The sequence below is a fragment of the Dromiciops gliroides genome, chromosome 3 (assembly GCF_019393635.1).
Source record: "Dromiciops gliroides isolate mDroGli1 chromosome 3, mDroGli1.pri, whole genome shotgun sequence".
Classification (NCBI taxonomy): Eukaryota; Metazoa; Chordata; class Mammalia; order Microbiotheria; family Microbiotheriidae; genus Dromiciops; species Dromiciops gliroides.
The window spans coordinates 606,859,558-606,883,232 of NC_057863.1; the positions used below are offsets into that span (position 1 = coordinate 606,859,558).

At 44.4% G+C, this 23,675-nt stretch overlaps 3 protein-coding genes across 8 annotated transcripts in view; 2 read left to right on the forward strand and 1 right to left on the reverse strand.

The window, feature by feature from the left end:
• Positions 1–736: 736 nt before the first annotated feature.
• LOC122748139 (arf-GAP with GTPase, ANK repeat and PH domain-containing protein 2-like) lies at positions 737–3,239 on the reverse strand. Its single transcript, XM_043993838.1, has 3 exons — positions 3,107–3,239; positions 2,448–3,051; positions 737–914 (listed from the first exon to the last, which is right to left on the reverse strand). Exons 1-3 carry the CDS (start codon positions 3,237–3,239, stop codon positions 737–739), a joined length of 915 nt encoding a protein of 304 aa, XP_043849773.1.
• Positions 2,074–8,708, forward strand: STMN1 (stathmin 1). Of its 3 annotated transcripts, none has more exons than XM_043997519.1 (5): positions 2,074–2,097; positions 4,278–4,351; positions 4,916–5,088; positions 7,624–7,815; positions 8,194–8,708. In XM_043997519.1, exons 2-5 carry the CDS (start codon positions 4,339–4,341, stop codon positions 8,263–8,265), a joined length of 450 nt encoding a protein of 149 aa, XP_043853454.1. In that variant the 5' UTR covers positions 2,074–2,097; positions 4,278–4,338; the 3' UTR covers positions 8,266–8,708. The 3 variants fall into 3 exon arrangements, with proteins under 3 accessions (XP_043853454.1, XP_043853453.1, XP_043853455.1); XM_043997518.1 differs by lacking the exon at positions 2,074–2,097 and adding an exon at positions 2,483–2,569; XM_043997520.1 differs by lacking the exon at positions 2,074–2,097 and adding an exon at positions 2,765–2,787.
• A 3,636-nt stretch (positions 8,709–12,344) lies between these two features.
• The window catches only part of PAQR7 (progestin and adipoQ receptor family member 7), a 51,446-nt gene continuing 40,115 nt past the window's right edge, over positions 12,345–23,675 (forward strand). For 2 of the 4 annotated variants that reach the window (XM_043993280.1, XM_043993276.1), the window contains exon 1: positions 17,525–19,158. The gene's annotated coding sequence lies outside the window, so the exon portion shown is untranslated. Of the gene's footprint in view, positions 14,056–17,524; positions 19,159–20,726; positions 20,942–23,675 lie in introns of those variants that run through there. The other 2 variants (XM_043993277.1, XR_006355603.1) reach the window with 2 other exon arrangements.

Consider the following 23,675-nt stretch of genomic DNA (forward strand, 5'->3'; position numbering starts at 1 on the left):
CCTACTGACTGTTTCCTTTGTGTCAGGAGTCTGTCCTTGGAGCTGTGAGGTTTTAATTGTCCAGGGTGCTTCTTAATTGGCCTTTAACCACCTCAGCTCCCTGGTGATTGCTTACGATGGGAATCTTTTCAGGAAGGGTTATTTTGTCTGTCTGGAAAGCCAGTCCTTAGTTCTGGGGTTCTCGAACACGGCCCTGGGGGAAACGATTTGATTTTTCTCAAAGTGTTGGGCACAAGTGACAATAGTGCTTGAGGGTGGGGTGCATGGTGCTCTTCCTGGGACCCACACATTTGAGCTGAAGTTTTGGGTTCTGGTCTCTTTGCCATCAGATGGTGGCTGGACCTGTGCGGATCCCCAGGGTCAGTTCAGTCTCCTTATGTGATTAGAAGACCCAGGACCAATCCAGGGCAGGGAGGCTGACCTTGTGGTTTCTTTTGTTTTGATTCTTAAAAGAAGCTCAGCTCAGATCCCCTGAGCACATGTCCTCAGAACAAAAGCAACACAGAGATGCGGATGTTACATGGGTTTTCTAGGGCTGTATTTACTCCTTTCCTATCATCCGGCAAATGGCTTGGCAGAACAGATGGGGTCTCTCCATCCTAAAAGCTAAGAGAGAGGGACATTCTTAGCCCTGAAGGGGGATCAGATTCCGGAGCCACAACTGCTGCCCCTCTGTTTGCAGGACCTCATTTCCACGGCATCACAAGTAGGTACCCCCGGGGTGTAACCTGCTGACTTAACAGACTGCAGAAGAGGAAGAGGGCTGCCCAGTCCTGGGGCCAGGAGAATCTGAGTTCTGAAGAGACAATCCTAGTGACCCCGGCTTGCTGGGGGAGTTGTCAGGCCTGTCAGCGGTGGCTGTTGTCACAGGCTTGTGCGGGGGTATGCTGGATGTGGTGACTGACGGTAGGCTGCTGAAGGGCGGGAAGGCTAACCAGCTGCACATTCTGTCTTATGAATCTAGATGTCCAGACGGCCTCATTTCGAAGGGATCATAAGATTTAGAGCTGGAAGGGACCTTAGAGACGATCTAGTCCAACCCCTCATTTTACAGATGCTTAAACTGAGTAAGGGCCAGAGAGAGGAAGTCAGAGCTCCAGAGCCCTACCTCACAGCCCATCAAGTTCACTGTCCCCTTCCCCTTCAGATGAGGAAACTGAGGCCCAGAGAGGTTAAGTAATTTGATTTAGACACACAGCAGAGTGAGTGGTATAGTTACAAATAGAACTTGGACTTTGAACCCAGGGTTTTTTCCCTGCACCATCTGAGTAAGGGCTAAGGGAACATCTTATATTGGCTGAGGACTGAACAGAGAGCTTCAGTCCCAATCTGCCCCTCTCCTCTTCCAACTAGAAATTGCTCCCAGCCCTGGCCTCACACCTGAACCCCACCCATGCATATAGTAGGACAACATTTCCTGAGTTGCTGGGGGGGGGCAGATGAAGGGGAGAAAGAGAGGAGGAAAGATGGATGGGGAAAGGGAGAGAAAAAGAGGGTAGAGATGGAGAAGAGGGGAGAGAAGGCATGGAAGTAGGTCAAGAGAGTATACGAGGGCTGTAAGAAGGAAAAATTTAAAGGATGGAGAGATGAGGGATTGAAAAGAAGGGTGAGGAGGTTAAAGAAGAGATGGATAAAAAAAGGAGATGGATTTGGGAAGAGAGATGAAGGAAGAAATGAAAACAGGTGGGGACTGCTGAAGAGGGAAGAACCAAAAAGAAGGGTTGGGAGGGAAGGACAGACTAAAGGAGTGAAGAATAGGAGAAATTGAAAAGGGCTGGAGGGAAGAAAGGAAAACAAGGGAAAAGAGGGAGCAATGCAAAGAAAGGAGGGTGGGGTAAAAACAAAAAAGATGGAAGGGGAGAATGAAAAGAAGAACAGGGTGGAAAAGGGAGAGATGGAAGACTAAAAAGGGCTGGAAAGTTAGGGCAGGGCTGGAATTTGGGGAGAAGGGAGGAGGCAGCCTGGAAGGAGAGACCGAGAAGAAGGGCAGACGGGTAAGGAACGGGTATAGGGAGAACAGGGGAAGGGAAGGCAGGGACTGAGCTGAAGAAAGGAAGGGAGGGAAGGAAGGGGAAGAACGAAAAGAAGAACGGAAAGGTAAGGAAGGGATGGAGGAGGAGAATGACTAGAAGGGAAGAGAAAGGAAGGTAGGGGATGAGTTGGAGAAAGGGACAGTAAGGGAAAGATGGAAGGGAAGGATGGAGGGAAAGAATGAAAAGAAGGGAAGGGAGGGAGGGGAGGGGAGAGGGGCTGAGTGGGAGAAAAAGGGAGGGAAGGATGGAGGGGGGAGAAAAAAAGGGTGGGTAGGGTACGGGAGGGATGGAAGGGAGAATGAAAAGAAGGGCGGGGAGGGTAAGGCAGAGACCAAGCTGGGAGGTGGGAGGGAAGGACGGGGAGGGGGGGGGGAGAATGAAAAAAGCAGGGCGGGGAGGGGAGGGGGCCGGCACGTGCCGCCGAGCTCAGCCAATGCGGAGCCCCGCGGGGCGGTCACGTGCCGCTGTTTGGCGCTTTTGTGCGCGCCCCGGTCTGTTGGTGCTCGGAGTGTGGCCGGGCGGCTCGGACCGAGCAGGTGGGTGCGGGGCCCTGGCGTAGTGGCGGCGGCAGCAGCAGCAGCGGCGGAGGCATTGGAGGGCGGGGGAGGTGGGGTGGGCTGGAGGCCGGCTGTGGCTAACGCCGAGCTGGATGGCATCCCCGCGGAGAGGAGCGGGGTCGGGGTCCGTGACGGTCCGGGGTCCGACGGGCGCTGCTTTGTGTCTGACGCCGGGCGGAGCCTCTCTCGGAGACTTGGTGGGACTGGGGGCTCCGGGGATGCGGCGCCTGCGGCCGCAGCTTGGGCGGGGCCCGGGCCCTGTAGGGGGCGCGGAAGCGGGTCCGCAGGAGACAATAGGGGGCGGGGACCCTCCTCCCGGCGGGCGCGGCCCCCATTGTCCGAGGAAGCCGGGGTCAGCTGTCGACCCCCGCCCCGACCCGAGACTGCGTGACTGACGGGTCGCCTGGCCTTTGTGCGGGCGCCACCAGGGCCGCGCCCACCCCCTCGAGGGCTGCGACCCCCTACCCACCCGAGCCCGGGCGTTGACAGACAGCCCGCGGGGGGAGGGAGCCCCACCCTGACTGGGGGACGCCCCCCACCCCCCGCCGATGCGGGGAGCCCGGGTGGGGGATTTGGCGGGAGTGGGGGGAGGGGGTGAAAAGCCTGAGGAGGGCGGAGTTCCCCGGATGGGACCGTTAGCCCCGCCCATCGCCCCCTCCTTTATCTTGAAGCTCCAGGGCGCGCGCGCACGTGCGCGCGCTCCCCCCCACTCCGGGATGAGGAGCGTTCGGGGAGATTTCGAAAAGGCGCGGGGAGGGAAAGGGGCGGGGTCACAGGGGCTGGGTGCCCGACGCCCCGTGATTGGCCTAGATCGGCCTCCCGGGGCTAGGGCCACGCCCCTCGCCGGGGCAGGTGGCTGGATGGCTGTTAGACCCTCAACATAGTCCAGCCCGGGTTAATTGGCACCTTTTTAGCCCCTTCTCATCCCGTTGACCCCATGAAGGCAGCAAATAGAGCTCAGCTAGGGCTCTCAGAGCCATGGGACCCGGGGCACCAAGAACCAGAGACGTGACGATGCTTTCCTGACCCTCGGGCAGACTCTCTGACCCCCAGGGGCAGCCCCTGCCCAAGCTTGTAGTCCCTGCCTGCTGCTGTCCCCGAGAAACAATAGGAATACGTTGTTAGGGGTTGCTATTATGGACAATCCATTTTCCACCCAGGCTTGACACTGAGAGCAGAGGTAGATCCCTCTTCTACACAATAGATGAATTGTACGTGGAGTGCCTCGGGCGCCCTTCTTGTAACAATGCTTCTAAAGCTGGCCCTCATCCCGTTGGGGGGAAGGGGGGCATGCGAGATAGTCATTTTTATACATTTGACAACATATTTTTGTATCTGTGTAATTTTACCCTGTTCTCTTTAGAAACATTAAAAATTATTCTACTTTGAATGGTTCAGGTTGAGTAAATTCCATTATTTTCTTATCGATGCATTCTATTGTTACCAGTACTAATATTTCCTTCTAGAAAAATGGCATTTTCACAATTATGTCATCATCTTTTGGTCTTGCAGTATTTCCTAGATTATGGTCATCTGACTTAGTAGCTAAAGATACCTTGTTTTAATTTTGCTATGGTAGTAGTAGCCCTTTTCTCTTTCCCTCATACCAGAGTAATGTTTGTTGAGACCTTTTGTACTGAAATAATGGGGCTTGATTTTTGTACTTTTTTAAAAAAATCATTTTCAGGGTTTTCTCCACGGTGTGGATTGTCTAGAGTACACTGCCAGTCTCTTGTCTTCTATTCACCATGGCTTCTTCTGGTATGTAATACTACACTTAGAGAAATTGAAGAAAATAAGCTTAAATTTTTGACAGTGAAATAGCTGGGGTCCAAATCAAGCACGGTGGCATTTAGTGGAAGCCCCATCTAATCATATGTATTTGCCTTTGTTTGGGTAGGGGGAGGAGTTTAAACAGAATGAAATGACAGGCTAACACTTGAATGGTCTAAGAGGGTATAATTCACCTACGTTGTTATTAAGGTCCTTCAAAGTAGGGTTTTGGGCTTCTAATAAATATCTTGTTAATGAAAATAACTAACAATTATTGATGGTTTGACCACAAGGATTAACCCTCAAATACAGAGCCCACTGAATTCTGGAGGGGAAGAGTGAAGGGGGGGGGGGATTGGATTTCATTGTAGTGTAAAGCAAAAATGATTTGTGCTTAGATGTTTAGGTAATTTATTGCTTGATGAGACTAGCATAGATTTGCTCAATCATAATTCAGTGCCTTACATTGTTGAGGGTTTTAGAGGATCGTAATTAGAACATTGGCAGCTTTTCCCAAATACTCAAGAAACATGATCATCATCCTGTGTCTAGATATCCAGGTGAAAGAACTAGAGAAGCGTGCCTCAGGGCAGGCATTTGAGCTGATACTTAGTCCTCGTTCAAAAGAAGCAGTCCCAGAATTCCCCCTTTCCCCTCCAAAGAAGAAAGATCTTTCCCTGGAAGAAATTCAGAAGAAACTAGAAGCTGCAGAAGAAAGACGCAAGGTAAACATTATTATTTGTATCGGACACATCAAAACCCACTTAGAGCTCTAATTAAAGGACTTCAAAAATTTTTGTTCATCTCTTAAATTATTTGGTAATGTGCCAGTTTCTTCCATTTTCTCAGCAACTCTTAGGGGAAGGCTAAGCACCTATTTTGAAAGTTGCAATAATGCAATAAAACTGCCATTTAACCAAGTGATAGTTGATGTGCTTTAAGTAGTATTTGTGCATTGAATGTGTGTATTCCCAGTAGTATGGAGCAGCTAGGTGGATAGAGTGCCAGGCTGGAGTCAGGAAGAGCTGAGTTCAAATATAGCCTCAGACACTTAGCTGTGTGACACTGGACAAGTCACTTTATCCAGTTTGCCTCAGTTTCCTCATCTATAAAATGAGCTGGAGAAGTTAATGGCAAACCATTCCAGTATCTTTGCCAAGAAAAACCCTGAATGGGGCCATGAAGTATCTGGTCACAACTGAAATGACTCAACAAAAATTCCCAGTAGTAAATTATTTGCATTGCCTTTGTGACCATCAGTCTACAAGTAATGGTTGTATATGGCCTATGGCCACAGAATAGTGTAAAATTGGTGTTTGGAAAGCTCAGACCTATGATATTGACTTTTGCTGTTTGGAAACAGAGAAATTGAGCTCCAAGGGATTTTCAAGGTCATCGTTTAATTGGTCAAGTCACAAATAGGCATGCCATAGGGTTTTCTGTTTTTCACGAACTTTTGGGTACATTATTTAATTTAGTTCTTACAGCCAGACATGAGATACCTACCTCATGCAAGTGTGATACCAATGTTACCCCCATTTTCCAGATGAGGAAATAATTTTAGAGAGGTTAGCTGACTTGCCTAAGGTCATACACCTAGTTAATAGCAGAACTGAAGCTGGAACCTAGGCCCCCTGACTGGTAGGCCACTACTCTTTGTACGGTGCCACTAACCAAGCATTATAGAACATCTGTATTAGGATTCTGGTTTGGAATGAGATACCTGCCTTCTCCTTTGTGGCCCAATCAGGGTCGATCAGGCTCATACAAAACAGTGCTATTTTGGGAGTTGGAACTTGATTCATCATACAAATGGATCCCTGTAATAATGAGCTATTATAATGCAGTTCTGTTGTAACAGAACTGGATGAGTGCCTACCATCTACTAGAAAGGCAGCTGTAGAATAGTAAAAAGAAGACTAAACTTGGAATTAGAGCTTCGATATTCAAATCTGAATCAGCTGCTTAGCATTGGAGGTTTAGAGCTGGAAGGGGCCTTAAAAAGTGATCCTGTCCAACCATCTCATTTTATACATGAAGAAAATGAGTCCCAGAGAGGTTTCATCTTTCCTAAGGTTATAACTGGTGATCTTTAGTAACCTAAAGGTGACAGGATCAGATGTGTGAAAATGTATATAAAATGCTTTCATAATCTCTAAGTGCTGCATACATCTAAGTTAGTAGTTGTAGTAATAGGAGTTCTAATAATGTATTGCTGAATGGGCATAAGAAGCTGTCACCCAGACTACTGGATCTTCTAAACTACTGTGGGCTCTAAGGCTGGGAATGGCTTAGGAAGGAAATAGTGGAATGTTTCTCTTAGAGCAGAGCCGAGTCAAAATGCTCCTGGCCTATTATATACCAAGCTGGAGACTAACTTGAATTTATGTATGAATATTTTCAGTTGTCAGCAAGCCCATTCTTTGTAGTATTTGGGTATTGATGCCAAATACCAGAGCCTTTAACAATAAACACAATATCCTATTTCACCTTTTAAAAAACACAAAACTACATTAGTTTTTATTTATTTAGTACTTGATTCCAGAATGCCTTTTTTTTTTTTTTGGTAAGGCAATTGAGGTTAAGTGACTTGCCCAGAGTCACACAGCTAGTAAGTGTTAAGTGTCTGGGGCCTGATTTGAACTCAGGTCCTCCTGACTCCAAGGCCGGTGCTCTATCCACTGCGCCACCTAGCTGCCCCTCCAGAATGCTTTTTAAAAATGGGACCATAGGTTTAGGACTGGAACTTTAGAGGTCATCTAGTCCAATCTCCCATTTTTCTCATTTGATTGTCACAACCTTATGGGAAAAATCATTCAAGAATTGTGTCCATTTACAGATGAAAAAGAATCTCAAGGAGTTGAAATGACTCACTTGGGCGACCTAGCCAAAGCTGCATCTTGAGTCCAGGTTTTTATTACACTGCCCTCTGTCTAGAGGCATATCACTGTGGAGCCTAGCTTCAATTCATTCCCTTAAGGAATAGTTTGACAAAAACACTTGTGACCAAACTCGTGCATTTTATATAAATATAATATGATATAAATGTTGGCTGTTCCCCACATTTACCCCTTGCACGCAATAAAAGTATAACCACAGAGATTTTACCTCATTCTTTACTAGGAAAGATTAAGCCAATGGCTTCAGAAGTGTTGAAAAGAACCTCCTCTCTGTTTTTTTGCAAACACTCTGTGTCCATTTTAACTGACTTGCCTAGCACATTTCAGACTTCATGGTTTATGGACCTTATTTTCTTTCAGTCTCATGAAGCTGAAGTCTTGAAGCAGCTAGCTGAAAAGCGGGAGCATGAGAAGGAGGTGCTTCAGAAAGCAATTGAAGAAAACAACAACTTCAGTAAAATGGCGGAAGAAAAACTGACCCACAAAATGGAAGCTAACAAAGAGAACCGGGAGGCACAAATGGCTGCTAAGCTGGAGCGCTTGAGGGAGAAGGTAGGTCTGGGCCCGAAATCTCTTTGAGGTGCTAATGACATGCCTTGAGTTAATTGCCCATGTAGAAAGTGTGTGTGCCTACACTGGGATGATGGAAGGAGGAGGTAGATGACCATCTGTAGCTTGTGGGGCACATCTCAGGATATGGTCTCTGCAAAGCCTTTGGTTTTGTTTTAGTTTAAAGTACAGAAGGAGTCTGTCACTTGGTTGTGATTGCACACTGGTGGGAGGAGGCTCAGGTGTTAGAAGGCGTGCATTCTGGTGACCCAGGGCTTGAAGACCCCGTCCAGCCTGGCTGGTGGGTGTGGGACATCTGGTCTACTGGCGGCCCTTTCATGGGCCCGTGTGCGTGTGTTTGCTCTGCCTTGTTTTCTCCAGGATAAGCACATGGAGGAGGTGCGGAAGAACAGAGAGTCCAAAGACCCTGCTGATGAAAATGGAGCTGACTAGCTGGCTGAGAGCTGGCTCCTCCCCCTCCCGAGCATCCAAAGACTGAACTGGCCAGTGTCGCTTTTATTTTATTCCTCCTGACAAATATTCTAGAAACTGATGTAGAGCTGCATAGGTAGATCTGAACCGTACACATGTTGTTTGGGGGGCAGAGGGGGAGAAACTGCAAGTGTTTTGCTCTTTTCTAAAGTGTTGAAGTCTTTCTAACGTAGCTATTTTTCTTGTTGCATCTTTTCTATTCCAGTATGCTCGGTGCTGGGTTAATGGCTAGTACTGTATTGGCTCTGTGAAAACATGTTTGTGAAAGGAATCTGTAGTATGCTTCTTTCCAACTGTTAGATGCTGAATATATCTGTCTGTTCACTTTTGAAACCCGACCTTTGTCCCGGTCTTTCCAGATACTACTGTACTTGAATGGTTAATAAAACTGCACAGTGCTGTTATGGCAGTGAGTTCTTTTGATCCAGGTTTTAACTACTTCAGTCGAATAGAGTTGCCCAGTTTAAATTGGATGCCAAAGTTGTTCTGGGTTGGTAGAATGACTTAGCATGTACTGCAGCATGCTCTGTGCTCCTTTTTCTTCAGCCCTTGTTTTGGAGTTGTCCGTCTTCTACAATAATAGCTTTGTTTTGACGCCTCAGCCCAGATCAGCTGTTACTAGTCTTTCGGATGTTTATTCACACACAATCATTTTCTGTTTTGGTGTCCCTATTTAATTCAGATGCAAATCACAATTGGTACTGTAACATTTGGAGGCCTTACCATAGAGCAAGGGTGTGATCATTTGTTATTTACCTCCTGAGGCTGCTCTGATGGTTGAGGCGCATCACCTCCCTACTCATATAATGAAGGGAACTGGACTAAGTGATTTCTAAGCACTCTTCCAGCTCCCAGCCTTTTCTGGCATTTGGTATGCCAAGAGGAAAAGAAAAATATTAGTAGAACCCTATTCTATTATGCCTTATCAGGCTCTGTATCAGAATATCCCATGCAACAATTAACCAAAAAAGGAAAATTCCCTTTTGTGTTTCATAGCTTCGTAGTTGGAAGGTACCTTTGTAGCCATTTAGTCCAATCCAAACCATATCCCCAAAAGAATACCTTCAAGACTGTCCCCCCAAATGGGTATCTAGCCTTTGCTTGAAGACTAACAGGGAGGGGTGGGGTCTCCCTGAGTAATGACTTGAATTGATAGGGTTGGCAGTGATTTGATCTTTGGACTCTAGACCAAGGTTTCTTAACCTTTTCTGAGTCATGGACCCCTTTGGCATCTGATGAAGCCTATGGGGCACTATGATTAATGCATAAACTAAAGCACGTAGGATTACAGTGGAAACCAATTACATTGAAATAACAAAATAAGTTTCTTTTGAAAGTTCATGGAGCTCTTGTTCAAAACTACTACTGTAGAGCCTGCAAAACTCAGTTACCAGAAGTGTCATTTCTTAGTTAAGAGAAATTTTTGGCAAGTGGCCTCAGACATTTGGGAATATAAGCTCTGATTACAGTCAAACTTTGTTCAGAGCTGAGATCTCTGTGTAAAAAGGCCTCTGAATGTTTGGAAGCCAAGAATCTATCATAAAAACAGATTTGTAGGAGTAAGTGGCCAAGATCTTATTAGAGATTTCGATATTTCAAATGCAGAGATCAATGGAATTTTATAAAATTCATCTCATTTTTTTGTTTTAATTGGTCTGCTTTTAGTAACATGATTGTAATCATAAAATATGGTTAATAGAATTTAGATTTATGTTTAAGTCATGATGAACCATTAGTTTAAAGAAAGTTTGAGGGCAGAGGGGTATTGAGGAGAGAAGGAGGAACCCAGGCCTGGGAGTTAGGGACATAGATACTAGTCCTATTTCTTCGTTTTGTGATCCTGAGTGTCACTACCTTTCTGACCCCTAGAGTCCTCATCCTTAAGATGAGACAGATTAAATAAATGATTTAAAGATCCTTTCCAGCTCTGACATTTTATGGTCTGTGTGCAGCAGAGGCATCAAACATGAGGAAAAATTCAGAGGGGAACAAAGTATTACATGCATAGCTCAGAGTTCTGGCAGGGCAGGAGCAAGTTAAAAAGCAGTAGAACCAGGTAAGGCTTCTGGGGGCTGCAGGAAATGGGATGAATTACATCCTGAGAGGAACAGCAAGTAAGGCAATGCAGAAGTCAAACTTAGGGCCCAAAACTCAAAGCGCTGATGCTGGGGGCTGAGCTCATGTGGAAGTAAAGGATGGGAAAGAGAAGCCTGAAAAGGGACAGAACTGGGGAGCAGAACAAGCTCCAAGCCATCTGATCCGGGAGCAGTCTCAACAATAACAGATTCAACAGCTCTATCAAGGGTATGCTTTGGGCACAACAGTGTATTGTGCTGGGGGAAAAGCAGAGGAAGCAGGAGCCTGGGCCCTTACCTTGGAGTGGACTGTTGGGGTGGAAGGGAGAAAGTCACTTCCCCCTTGCACATGGAGCAGCCAGAGAGCAATGCAAATAGCACGTGGGGGCAAGCCAGGAAGGGCCTTAGAGCACAGTCTGGGCTTGTCAGGGTAAGCTTCTCCTTCTAGACTTTAGAGCCAAGAGGGTCTTGGAGAAGTCCAAAAGCATCATTAGATGAGAAAACTGAAGCCCAGAGGAAGGAGGAACTTGCCAAGGTCACATAGTAAGCAAAATCCAAACTTGAACCTCAATCTTCTGAAGGGTTCCTCCCATTAAACTGTCTTCTCTTGGATGAATCTCAAGATTCCTTTCCAGTCAAAGTGAACTATCTGTACCTTAGCCTGTAGGATACTTACTGTCCCCACTTCAGTGGCTTGGGGCATAATAGTTCAAAGTGATTTAACCACAGTTTAGACATAATTCGGCAGGAAAATTGGGTGACCAACAGCTGATTAGGTGAGAAGGGGCCAGAGAACCTGGAGGAAGCCCTCTGTCATTTTTTTAAAAGAGCAAGAAATCATTTTGTGCCTAAGGTGGGGCATCTGTGATCTTGGGCATAAATCCTAAGAGCCTGTGGGCCTGGTCTCCACCTCCTAGGAACTCACAATCCACTTAGGGAGCTAGAGGAGACCACTCGAAGAATGCTTCATGGTTTATGGGCCTTTTCTCCCAACCCTGGGAAGGAGGGTAGTGTAAGTATGGTATTATAGCCAAGCAAACAGGCTCAGAACTCAACACTGGAATTCTGGTCTGGGGATTCCAAGTCCAGAAGCCGAGTGGAATTTGTGTGTGTGTGTGTGTGTGTGTGTGTGTGTGTGTGTATATTGGTCGTCTGTGCCTTAAAGCAACATTTCCTCAGACTTCATCCACATGGCAGTGTTTTACTGCATTCTTCTTAATGGCTAGAATTATGAGATATTGTAAAGAAAAACAGGAACTTATATAGCAAAGTGTCTTGTCCATTCTCTGGACCTGTGATCTCACTGGTGGAGGACAGTCCCTCTACTAATGGATGCTAGCTCTGCTCCATCCCCAGAGCTGCCTGGGGCACTGAGAAGTGGCCAGCATTACCCATGGGCCCACTGCTAGTATGTATCTGGTGGAATTCGAAACCAGGGCTTTCTAACTCAGGGCTACTCTTGATCTAGTGTGACTGGCTGCCTCTCATACACAGTAGGCATTTAATAAATATTTAGTAAAACATAAAACACAGAAGTAACATGTTGCCTTGTATTAAAGTACCAAATGAATTGTACAGACAGTGCCATAAGAAGATATCAGGGGAGAAAGCGTTCACCAGTCAGGAAAGACCTTCTGGAGGAGAGGTAGGAGCTGAGCTAGGCTTCTCTGGAAAGAAGGGCAAGACTTGGCGAAGTTGAGAGGGTCAAGTGAGGTGTTGGGTGGGGATGCTATCCTCAAGTGGGGAGACACTTGGGCAGAAGAAGCCAGAAGCTTACACAGGTCTATTATAAGAGATAAGTGGGAAGGTGGGTAGTGGGTTATTGTTTGTCTTTTATTCTTTTTTTTTTTTTTTTTTGCTGTGGCAATTGGGGTTAAGTGACTTGCCCAGGGTCACACAGCTAGTGTTAAGTGTCTGAGGCCAGATTTGAACTCAGGTACTCCTGAATCCACTGCGCCACCTAGCTGCCCCTCCTTCATTCTTGAAGAGGACCATGACGTTAGGAGGTGATATCATGACTTGCAATGAATTGGATTTAAGTGAGAGAGGGCTGTGCAGTCACCAACCTTATTCTTTCTGGAGCCCTCTGGGTCCCATGGCAAGATATACATCAGGATAACTGGAGATGGCCCCAAATGTTTAAGGTAATTGGGGTTAAGTGACTTGGCCATGGTCACATATCTAGTAAGTGTCTAAGGTGAGATTTGAACTCAGGTCCTCTCAACTTCAGGGCCAGTGCTCTATCTACTGCACCACCTAGCTTTGGTGGGTAGTGGAAAAGACTGGAGGAAGGAGGAGACCAGTTGGTGGCTCCTGTCAGAGCCCAGAGGTCAAGTACTGAGGAGGTGAGCTAGGGCAGGAAGAGGGGAAGGAAGGGGGGCGAGTGTGTCCAGGAAACTGGCTAGGGCCACAGATGGAAATGAGAAACTGCTGCAGGCAAGGGAGTGAGAGAAGAGTGTTTCTTGTCCTTCCTCCCCAAGCTGTTCCTTCAAGGTTTGAGTTGGTCTCAGGAGACCCAGGAGCAGAGAGCTCTTGTGGCCTGTGGGAGGTCTCCTGAGCTTATCAGAAAACTCTTAGGTGCCTTAGTGCCATGCTCCACATGGCCCTTAGAAACAATAGCCACTTCAGCAAAGCCAAGGATATTAGAGCCATCAGGGACCCTGGAGGGATGCTAGTCCAACCCCTTTATTTTATAGGCGACTGAGGCCCAGTGAGGTCACCTAGCAAGACAATCACAGTGAAGGGGGTGGGGGGACTAGAACCCAAGCTTCCTAACTCCCCATGTCCATTTCTTTTTTCCCTTCATTACTTTGCCCCTGGTTGAGGGTTAGGTACTCATGACTGGGGAACAAGCAATAACCTTGCAACCTTTCCTTTCACTCTAAATCCTATCACACTCATACAGGCCTGAACTTTGTCTTTCCCCAAACTCCTTGTCTTGCTGCCCCTTTGATAATCCTTCACAGGGTCTGAATACAACAACCATTAGCAAATGTCTGCCGAAGAAGCTGTTGTTTGGCCAAGGAGGCCGCAATGGAGAGAACTTTGAAATGAAGTAGACGCAGTAGGAAGGGCTTTGTTGCTCAAAACTTTGAAATAATTTAGGTTTTCTTTATCACAGATTTAGAACTAGAACCAACTTTAGAGGCCATTAAATCCCACCCTCTCATTTTAAAGATGAGGAAACTGAGGCCCAGAGAATTTACGTGACTTCCCCAAGGTTGCACAGTTAGTATGTTTGAGGTCAAATTTAGACTCTGGTCTTTCTGCTTCCTCATCTATCACCTGTCCACTGCACCAGGGTAGTCAAAAGATCTGAGTTCGAATTCTGTCACTTAACACTTGCTTTACCTTGGACCACTGTTTCTCATCTAAAAGAACAGGGCTGAGCCAGATGATTTCTAAGGTTCTTTTCAGTTCAAAAAATAAGGAAATAATCATTATATGCTTGAATGTATTATGAGGTGTCAGTGAGAAGGTGACCACCAGGGGGCGCAGAAATGCTCCCAGTTAAGAGAAAGGAAGGCTTTTAATGAGCTATTCTACCTTGTTTCCTGTGGTTTCAGCTTTTTTCATCTATTTTCTCTGTTTGGGAGGAAGATCTTGAGGGCAAGGAGAAATAATATACTTTGGTTGGGCAAGAAGTGTGTCTGATGTTAGGATGGAGGAAGTCCAGGTTGGTTTGTTTTTTTTTTAAGCATAAATTCTTCATCTTTTTCTATGATGTAGTGGAAAACTCAGTGGACTCAGAGCCCTGGGTTTAAAGCCTGGTTCTGGCATGGGATGTATAATAACCATGGGTGGCCTGTCAAGGTCTTCAAGTGAACAGACTCCCTGACAAGCACAAAGTCAGCTTCCAATGCTCAGTCCTTAGAACCCTGGGGCCACTGTGCTGCTCACATCAGGATACCTACCAGAGAGGATTTTGTGGCAACAGAGCCAAGAACATGATGGTTGTCCTTTTGCCAAGAGAATTGAGGGATACTGCTGAAGGACACTCTGAGCTGATGCTTCTGATGGACCTGGAAGTCCCCTCTTCAGGAAATTTATAGAGCCTGATTCTGTTGAAGTTGTGGGATGGGAGTAGGGTTGGGGGAGGGACAGGTACCACGGTGGCATCTGATGCTCCAGTTGGAAACTATTAACCAAACCTGTTGGGTAGGCCTGGGCATGTTTGGGGTTTTATCAGCCAGGTATCAGGGAGGGAAAAGTGGGAGGAATGTAGACCAGAACATGCTGCCTTCTAAAAGGTGTGGGAAGTCTGTGCAAAGTCACTGGCCACATACCCTTACCTTCACAGGCTTGAATAGCAAGAGAACTGAATTGGTCAATAGTCCATCCCTTTTTGCCTGAGAGATTTTTACATGATTTCGTGTAGATAGGTATATAAAATAGATATACATAACCTTTTACTGTTGCTAAATTTTTCGCAGCCCCCATATTCAGTTACAATGGATTCAGGACCCACAGTTTTAAGAAGCTTCGGTTTAAAAGACCCTGTTTTTGAAAGCTTAAATGGTTGTTTCCCCGGGCTAGAGAAAATGGAGCAAACAGAGGACCAGATGAATGTTGGGCTTTGGGCTAAAGCTGTCTGAAGTGTGACTCAGCATATTAATGAGACCAAGCGGTGAAGTTCAGAGGATGGGTTCAGAAGGAATCCACAGGCCCGGAGGAGAGGTGGTTCTCCTCAGGAGATTGAAGGATAGGAGGGCACCAAGCAGTGGTCCCTTGTGCCTGGGCCAGTATGGTTTCTTTTTCTGAAGCCAGTAGTACTGTGTCAATGGGGTAACTAGCTGAGTGAAGGAGCAAGGGCTTTTTTTGTTTAGACTTTCAGACCATTTCTTTGTGATTCTCTGTAGGGTTGTGGGGGCATTTATTCCTTGATAGACAAAAGTTTATCCTTTAGAAGCCTTGGGCTTGATCCTTTTTTTCTCCCTCCTGCTGAGAGTAATAGATAACATTTGTGTTCAGCAATTTGGGGTGTAGTAGACCACTGCTGTGCCATAAGAAATACAAATATGAAGAATGAAGCAAAGTAAGGTCAGCTCTATTTTTTTTATCATAAAAGTATTTTATTATTTTCTAGTTACATGTAAAGATCAACATTTGTTTTCCTAAGATTTCTAGTTTCAAATTTTTCTCCCTCCCTCCCCTTCCTCCCTTCTCCCCAAGACAGCAAGTAATCTGATATAGGTCATATATATATATATATAATCACATTAAACATTTCTGCATTAGTCATCCTGTGAAAGAAGAATCAGAGCACAAGGGAAAAACCTCAAAACAGAAAAACAAAAAAAGTAGAAATAGTGTGGTTCAATCTGCATTTAGATTCCACAGTTCTTTTCTTCTGGATTTGGAGAGCATTTTCCCTCATGAGTCCTTTGAAACAATCTTGGACCATTGTATTGCTGAGAAGAGTCAAGTCTATCACAGTTGATCAATACATAATGTTGATGATACTATGTATAATATTTTTCTGATTCTGATTATCTCACTCATCATCAGTTCATGCAAGTCCTTCCTGGTTTCTCTGAACTCCACCTGCTTATCATTTCTTACATCACAATAGAATTCCATTACATTCATATACCACAACTTGTTCAGCCATTCCCCAATTGATGGACATCCCCATAATTTCCAATTCCTTGCCACCACAAAAAGAGCAGCTATAAATATTTCTGTACATGTGGGTCCTTTTCCCTTTTTTATGATCTCTTTGGGAAAAAGACCCAAGAGTGGTATTGCTGGGTCAAAGGGTATGCACAGCTTTATAGCCCTTTGGGCATAATTCCAAATTGCTCTCCAGAACGGTTGGATCAGTTCACAGCTCCACCAACACTGCATTAGTGTTCCAATTTTTCCACAGCTTCTCCAACATTTATTATTTTCCTTTTTTGTCATATTAGCCAATCTGATAGGTGTGAGATGGTACTTCAGAGTTGTTTTAATTTGCATTTCTCTAATCAATAGTGATTTAGAGCATTTTTTTCATGTGGCAATGGATAGCTTTGATTTCTTCATCAGAAAACTGCCTGTTCACATCCTCTGACCATTTCTCAATTGGGGAATAACTTGGATTCTTATAAATTTGATTTAGTTCCCGATATATTTTAGAAATGAGGCCTTTATCAGAAATACTGGCTATAAAAATTATTTCCTAGCTTTCTGCCTCCCTTCTAATTTTGACTGCATTGCTTCTGTTTGTACAAAACCTTTTTAATTTAATGTAATCAAAGTCTTCCATCCTGCATTTCATAATCTTCTCTATCTCTTGTTTGGTCATAAACTGTTCTCCTTTCCATAAATCTGAGAGGTAAACTATTCCTTCCTCTCCTAATTTACCTATGGTATCACCTTTTATGTCTAAATCATGTACTCATTTTGACCTTATTTTAGTACAGGGTGTAAGATGTTGGTCTATGCTTAGTTTCTGCCATACTATCTTCCAGTTTTCCCAGCAGTTTTCGTCAAATACTGAGTTCCTATCCCAGAAGTCTTGGGGTTTATCAAACAGTACATTACTAAAGTCATTTACTACTGTGTCTCCTGTGCCTAACCTATTCCATTGATCCTCCACTCTGTTTCTTAGCCAGTACCAAATAATTTTGATGACTGCTAATTTATAGTAGAGCTTCAGATTTGGTACAGCTAGTCCATGAAGCTCAGCTCTGTTAAGTCATAATGAAGGCAAGAAAAGCTTAAGTAAAGAGGTAGATCCAGAAGGGAACACAGACCATATAAGTTGTCATTTCATTAAAAATTGTATTGTATCAGAAAAGTAGCATGAAACCTGTCAGAGAAATGTAGGACCAGACAAAAAGATGGGTTAGCCACATAGTGTGAGCAAGGAATGGTCACTGGAACAGCCTGCAAGATCCATTGATAGCCACTCAATGTAAAATGGGCTGGAGGAAGAACTCTGGCATGTGGGGTTGGAGCCCCTATTACTGATTTGTCAGAAACATGGACAAGAATTACACAGAATGGACAGGCCTGGAGGGGTTGCCTTTCTTTTTCTTTTTCTTTTTTTTTTTTTTTGCGAGGCAATGAGGGTTAAGCCCAGGGTCACACAGCTAGTAAGTGTCAACTGTCTGAGGCTGGATTTGAACTCAGGTCTTCCTGAATCCAGGGCCAGTGCTCTATCCACTGCACCACTTAGCTGTCCCAGTTTTATTATTTTTCTTTAAAAAAGCATAAATAGTTCAGATTTAAGGTATTATTTGAAGATTGACTTCATTTTTCATTTATGTGAGTTTGTTGAGTGTGTTAATTTTTCAAGAAGAGATAAGATGCCACAGGGAGAGAAAAAGAGTGCAGACCTTTCCTTCCTAGACTGCCCACCCATCTCCACAGTGTTTGTGCTGTATTTCGTGTTCACAGCCCAACCTCAGGGGCCTCTCTTCAACTTTAGAGGAACCTTGACAGATTGTGTTTGGGAAAAATTAGAGATGAATGTATCCTGACTCTGGTCCAGGCCTTTCGAGAACATGTAGGGACTCCTTCCCCCCGCCTCTTAGAGACCCTAAGCAGCCCAGTCTCTTGATCCATTCTCCTAGGAAGAGATGAGAGTCACTTCCAGTCACTTTATTTTGTTTTTTTGTTTGTTTGTTTTTGTGGGGCAACTTGCCCAAGGTCACACAGCTACTAAGTGTCAAGTGTCTGAGGCCAGATTTGAACTCAGGTACTCCTGAATCCAGGGCCGGTGCTTCATCCACTGCACCACCTAGCTGCTCCTCCAGTCACTTTAGATAAATATTTTTCTTTGCTTGTGCAGTATAGTATGTCCCATTCAAGTCATCAAACATTGATTGCCTCCCAAATGCAGGCTTATGTACTTAGGGCTTGGGCAGCAGGGAAGGAAATCACCATAGCCCCTTTCTTCAGTCTGCTGAGGGAGGATGTACACACCACAAGTCTAGATAAAGCAGACTGAAATGTAGCAAAGGAGAGAACTAGATCATTACTTTCTGCTAGGGGAAACGGGTCTCCTTATGGCCCATTATGGATTTTACCCACTGCTTCAGAGGGTTTAATTGTAACTTGGATTAAATAGAAAGTTAAAAAAAGAGATGTCTGCAATGTAACATTAGAAAAAGGGAGTCAAGGATCAGGGGCACATTATGTATTCCTAGGATCATAGAATGAAAACTGAAAGGAGCTTAGAAGTCATTTGGTCCAACTCCCCCATTTTGCAGATGAGGAAAGTGAAGCCCAGAGAAGTTGTGATTTGCTCAAAGCCACACAAGTAGAAAATAGCAGAGCTAGGATTTGAACCCTAGTCCTCTGATGCTCTTCTTCCCTGGGTATTTCTGGATGGGAAACTTGTCAGGCAGAGACTGCAGTTCCTCTTTCTTTGTCCTCTTCTAGTCCAAGGATCTGCTCCTTCAGGTTCTTTGACCAACTTGAGACAGTAGCATTTTAAGAATGACTTGGATGAAAAAAAAAATTAAAAAAAAAAAAGAATGACTTGGATGATGCAAGGGAGTCAGGTTAGATGATAAGGGAAGGGGCAAGGAAGTAATGTAGACTTGGCATAGGTAATTATCCCCTCAAAATGAAGTGTGGTCTTTGACCACTTGTCAGAGATGCACTCTTTCACCCTCTATTGCCCAGGCCTGTTTACTGCCTTTAACTCCACTTTGTTTCAGCATCTCATTGCCAGTCCTTTGAGAAGGATGGAAATTTCCACCCAGAAGTCAAAGAGATGACGGAGTCCGAGGGATGGGGAAAAGAAGGCACAAGGAAATTTCCATAACAAAAACTAGGACAGCATGAGGTAAGCTCCTAAATCCATCTTCCTGGAGCAATTCTACTTCCACAACTTAACTGTCCAAAGTGGGCTGCAGGTCCTTCTTCTTCCAAATTGATAGGATCATGAATCTGGGAGTTGCAGCTTGTTCTGGTGTGAGGAATTCCTTGGGGATATCATTCATAGCCCCTATAGGGAATGCCAGGCTCATCTCCTTTGTTCACATGAACACTGGTCCCTAGCTAGGGATGATTCAAAGGCCCCCAGGTTGACCTCAGGCATGTGAGCCAGGGGCCAGTAACCCCATATTTTAGAAATCGTCTAGGCCAAAATCCTTTTACAGAGGACAAAAATGAACCCTAGTTGGGGTTGGGTAGGGGGTGAGGAAGGTAGGGGGAATAATTTTCATAAAGTCACATAGTGGGGGGCAGTTAGGTGGCGCAGTGGATAGAGTACCGGCCCTGGATTCAGGAGGACCTGAGTTCAAATCTGGCCTCAGACACTTAATACTTACTAGATTTGTGACTGGGCAAGTCACTTAACCCCAATTGCCTCACCAAAAAAAAAATAATAATAATAATAAAATAAAGTCACATAGCTAGTTCATGGAAGGGTTAGGACTAGAACCCAGAGTTGGAAAAGGACCTCAGATGTCATCTAGTCTAATATGTTAGACCTGAAAATGAATGAAACTCCCTTTGTATAGTCTAGACCAGCTGTTTTCAAAGTGTGTCAAGGAGAGTCTCTGGGGCCCTTTCATGGGGTCCTTGAGATCCAAACTATTTTTTTTCTTTTCTTTTTTTTTTTTGAGGCAATTGGAGTTAAGTGACTTGCCTAGGGTCACACAACTAGTAAGTGTTAAGTGTCTGAGGCCGCACTTGAACTCAGGTCCTCCTGACTCCAGGGCCGGTGCTCTATCCACTGCGCCACCTAGCTGCCCCCAAACTATTTTTGTAATAAAACTAAGACATTATTTGCCTTTTTCACTCTCATTCTTTCATGAGCATACCATGGAGTTTTCTAGAGGCTATATATGGCTTATGATTTAAAGAGTTAGCTGTGAATACAAAGACTGAGTTGATATCTCATCTGCAGAATTGTATTTTTGCCTCACAAATGGACAAATCCACAGATGTGGCTGGACTTGCTATTTTGCTTGTATTTGTCTGGTAGCAGCAGCAACTAATTATCAGAGATCTTCATTTATGTGAACACTTGGCAACAGACATGAATGATACTGAAATAACCAAAGTGTTGAGTAACTCTTTTTTCTTTTTTTCTTTTTTGTGGGACAATGAGGGTTAAGTGACTTGCCCAGGGTCACACAGCTAGTGTCAAGTGTCTGAGGCCAGATTTGAACTCAGGTCCTCTTGAATCCAGGGCTGGTGCTCTATCCACTGCACCACCCAGCTGCCCCCAAGTAACTATTTTGCATTCTGAGTTGATGGTGCACAAGCCATGGCGGGTCAAACTTCTGGTACCCTGGTATGAATCAAGGCTGCATTATTCAATTGTCCTGGTAGTCATCGTATCCTTTGCCAGTTTCACTTAAGAATGTCTTTTTTTGTTTGTTTTTTGTTTTTGTATTTTTGCAGGGCAATGGGGGTTAAGTGACTTGCCCAGGGTTACACAGCTAGTACGTGTCAAGTGTTTGAGGCCGGATTTGAACTCAGGTCCTCCTGAATCCAGGGCCGGTGCTTTTATCCACTGCACCACCTAGCTGCCCCACGAATGTCTTTGAAGAAGCAATAAAAAGGATTCATTTTGTTCAATTTCAGCTCTTGAGTACATGTCTTTTTTTTTTTTTTTAAGTAAGGCAATTGGGGTTAAGTGACTTGCCCAGGGTCACATAGCTAGTAAGTGTTATGTGTCTGAGGCCAGATTTGAACTCAGGTACTCCTGACTCCAGGGCCGGTGCTCTATCCACTGAGCCACCTAGCTGCCCCTTGAGTACATGTCTTTTTAACATTCTGTGATGACACAGGAAGTACACATAAAGTGCCCTCTGCTGCATACCCAAAGATTATGGCTTGTCTTGAGGAAAAGCACTCATGTGATTGTTGGAGTTTTTAGCTATACTAGCCTCTTTTCATGGAATACCTTTTTTACTTGAAAGAACCACTAACAGACAAACTTTGGTTATTCACACTTGGGTATTTGGCAGACATTTTCTTTGGAAACAAATGAAATGAATCTGTCCCAATTCACAATATTTATTACCTACTCTTTTGAAAGTGGCTACTCCAAGGTCATCAATGATGTGTTATTCAATTTCCAAATTCAGTGTTCTTTTTTCAATTCTGATCCTCTTTGGCCAGGCAGTGAGGGTTAAGTAACTTGCCCAAGGTCACACAGCTAGTAAGTGTCAAGTGTCTGAGGCTGGATTTGAACTCAGGTCCTCCTGAATCCAGGACTGGTGCTTTATCCATTGTACCACCTAGCTGCCCCAATTCTGATCCTCTTTGAAAAACATTTTTTTAATTAAAAAAAAGTTTTTTTCCTCCTTGAACTTTTGAGAGCATTTGACATTCCTTTCTTCTAGATACCCTACCTCCCTTGGCTTCTCTGACACTTTCTTCTGGTTCTCCTTCATGGACCATTCCTTGCTTGGTCTTTACTGCTGGTCCTTCCATTCCCTGGTTATGGGTGTCTCTCAAGGCTCTGTGTTTAACCCTCTTCCCTCTACACTCTGTGTGATCTCATCTACTCTCCTGGCTTCAGTTATTACCTCTATGCAGGTGACTCCCTTAATTTTTCCCCTGTGTTCCAATCTTTATCTCTACCTGTTTGCTAGATAGCTCCACTGGACTAACCTACTGGCACTTTAATTTTTCACATGTTTAAAACTTATTCAATCATTCTCCCCACACACCTACACCTACCCCACCTGACCTCCTGACTCTACAAAGCTTGTTCCTTCTTCCAGTTTTCTTATTTCTGTTGATAGTATTATGATTTTCCCAGTTAGTTGAGTCCAGTCAGTTGACAAACACTATCAATTAATTGTCTCTGGACAATATTTCTTTTTTTTCTTTTTTCTTTTATTTAAATTTTTTTTCTAATTACATGTAAATATATTTTTTTGAGTTCAAAATTTTTCTACCACTCTCCTTTCCCTCCCCCACTCCTGAAGCCAGCAAGCAATCTGCTATAGGTTATACATTACAATCATGTTGAATATATTTCCAAATTAGTCATGTTGTAAGAGGAGAATAAGAACAAAAGGGGAAAAACTCGAGCAAGAATGAATAAGAACAGGGGTCAGCTAGGTGACGCAGTGGATAAAGCACTGGCCCTGGATTCAGGAGTACCTGAGTTCAAATCTGGCCTCAGACACTTGACACTTACTAGCTGTGTGATCCTGGGCAAGTCACTTAACCCCAATTGCCCAGCAAAAAAAAAAAAAAAAGAATGAATAAGAACAATAACAAAAAAGCAACAACGAAAGTGAAAATAGTCTGCTTCAATCTGCATTCAGACTCCACAGTTCTTTTTCTGGATTTGGAGAGCATTTTCCACCATAAGTCTCTTGGCATTGTCTTGGATCATTGTATTGCTGAGAAGAGTTAAGTCTATCACAGTTCATCATCCCATTGTGTACAGTGTTCTCTTGGTTCTGCTCATTTTACTCAGCATCAATTCATTTAAGTCTTCATGTAAGTCTTTCCAGGTTTTCCTGAAATCCATCTGCTTATCATTTCTTACAGCACAATAGTATTCCATTACATTCATATGACACAGCTTGTTTAACCATTTCCCAATTGATGGGCATCCCCTCAAATTGTAATTCTTTACCACCACTAAAAGAACAGCTATAAATGTTTTTTTCTGGACAATATTTCTTGCATCCGTCCTTCCAGGATCTTGTATCCACTAATGCTACATATAACTATTCTGTAATCTAAGTCCTCATCCTCTTACACTGGGCCTAATGCAATACCCTCCTCACTGATCTCTGTCACCAAACTTTTGCCATCCTCTAGAGAGCTGCCAAAATATGATTCCTAATGGGGAGGTTTGCTCTGAAACTCTGAGTGATTCATTGGCACTGGGATCAAACATAAACTCAACTTGTCATTTAAGACTTCAGAAGCAGCCTTGGATCTACCTTGCTGGCATTATTTTGTCCTATTTTTCCCATGTATTCTAAACTGCCTCCATGAGGTGAGTGCCTGGAACACACGCTTTCTCCACATCTGCCTGTTGAAATCACCTTCCTTGGGGGCAGCTAGGTGGAGCAGTAGATAAAGCACTGGCCTTGGAGTCAGGAGGACCTGAGTTCAAGTCTGACTTCAGACACTTGACACTAGCTGTGTGACACTGGGCAAGTCACTTAATCCTCATTGCCCCACAAAAAAAAAAAAAAAAAGAAATCACCTTCCTTCAGAAGATTTCTTGCATGACATCTTCTTTTACTCTTTTTTTTTTCCCCCATTGAGGCAATTGGGGTTAAGTGACTTGCCCAGGGTCACACAGTTAGTAATTGTTAAGTGTCTGAGTCTGGATTTGAACTCAGGTACTTCCGACTCCAGGGCCGGTGCTTT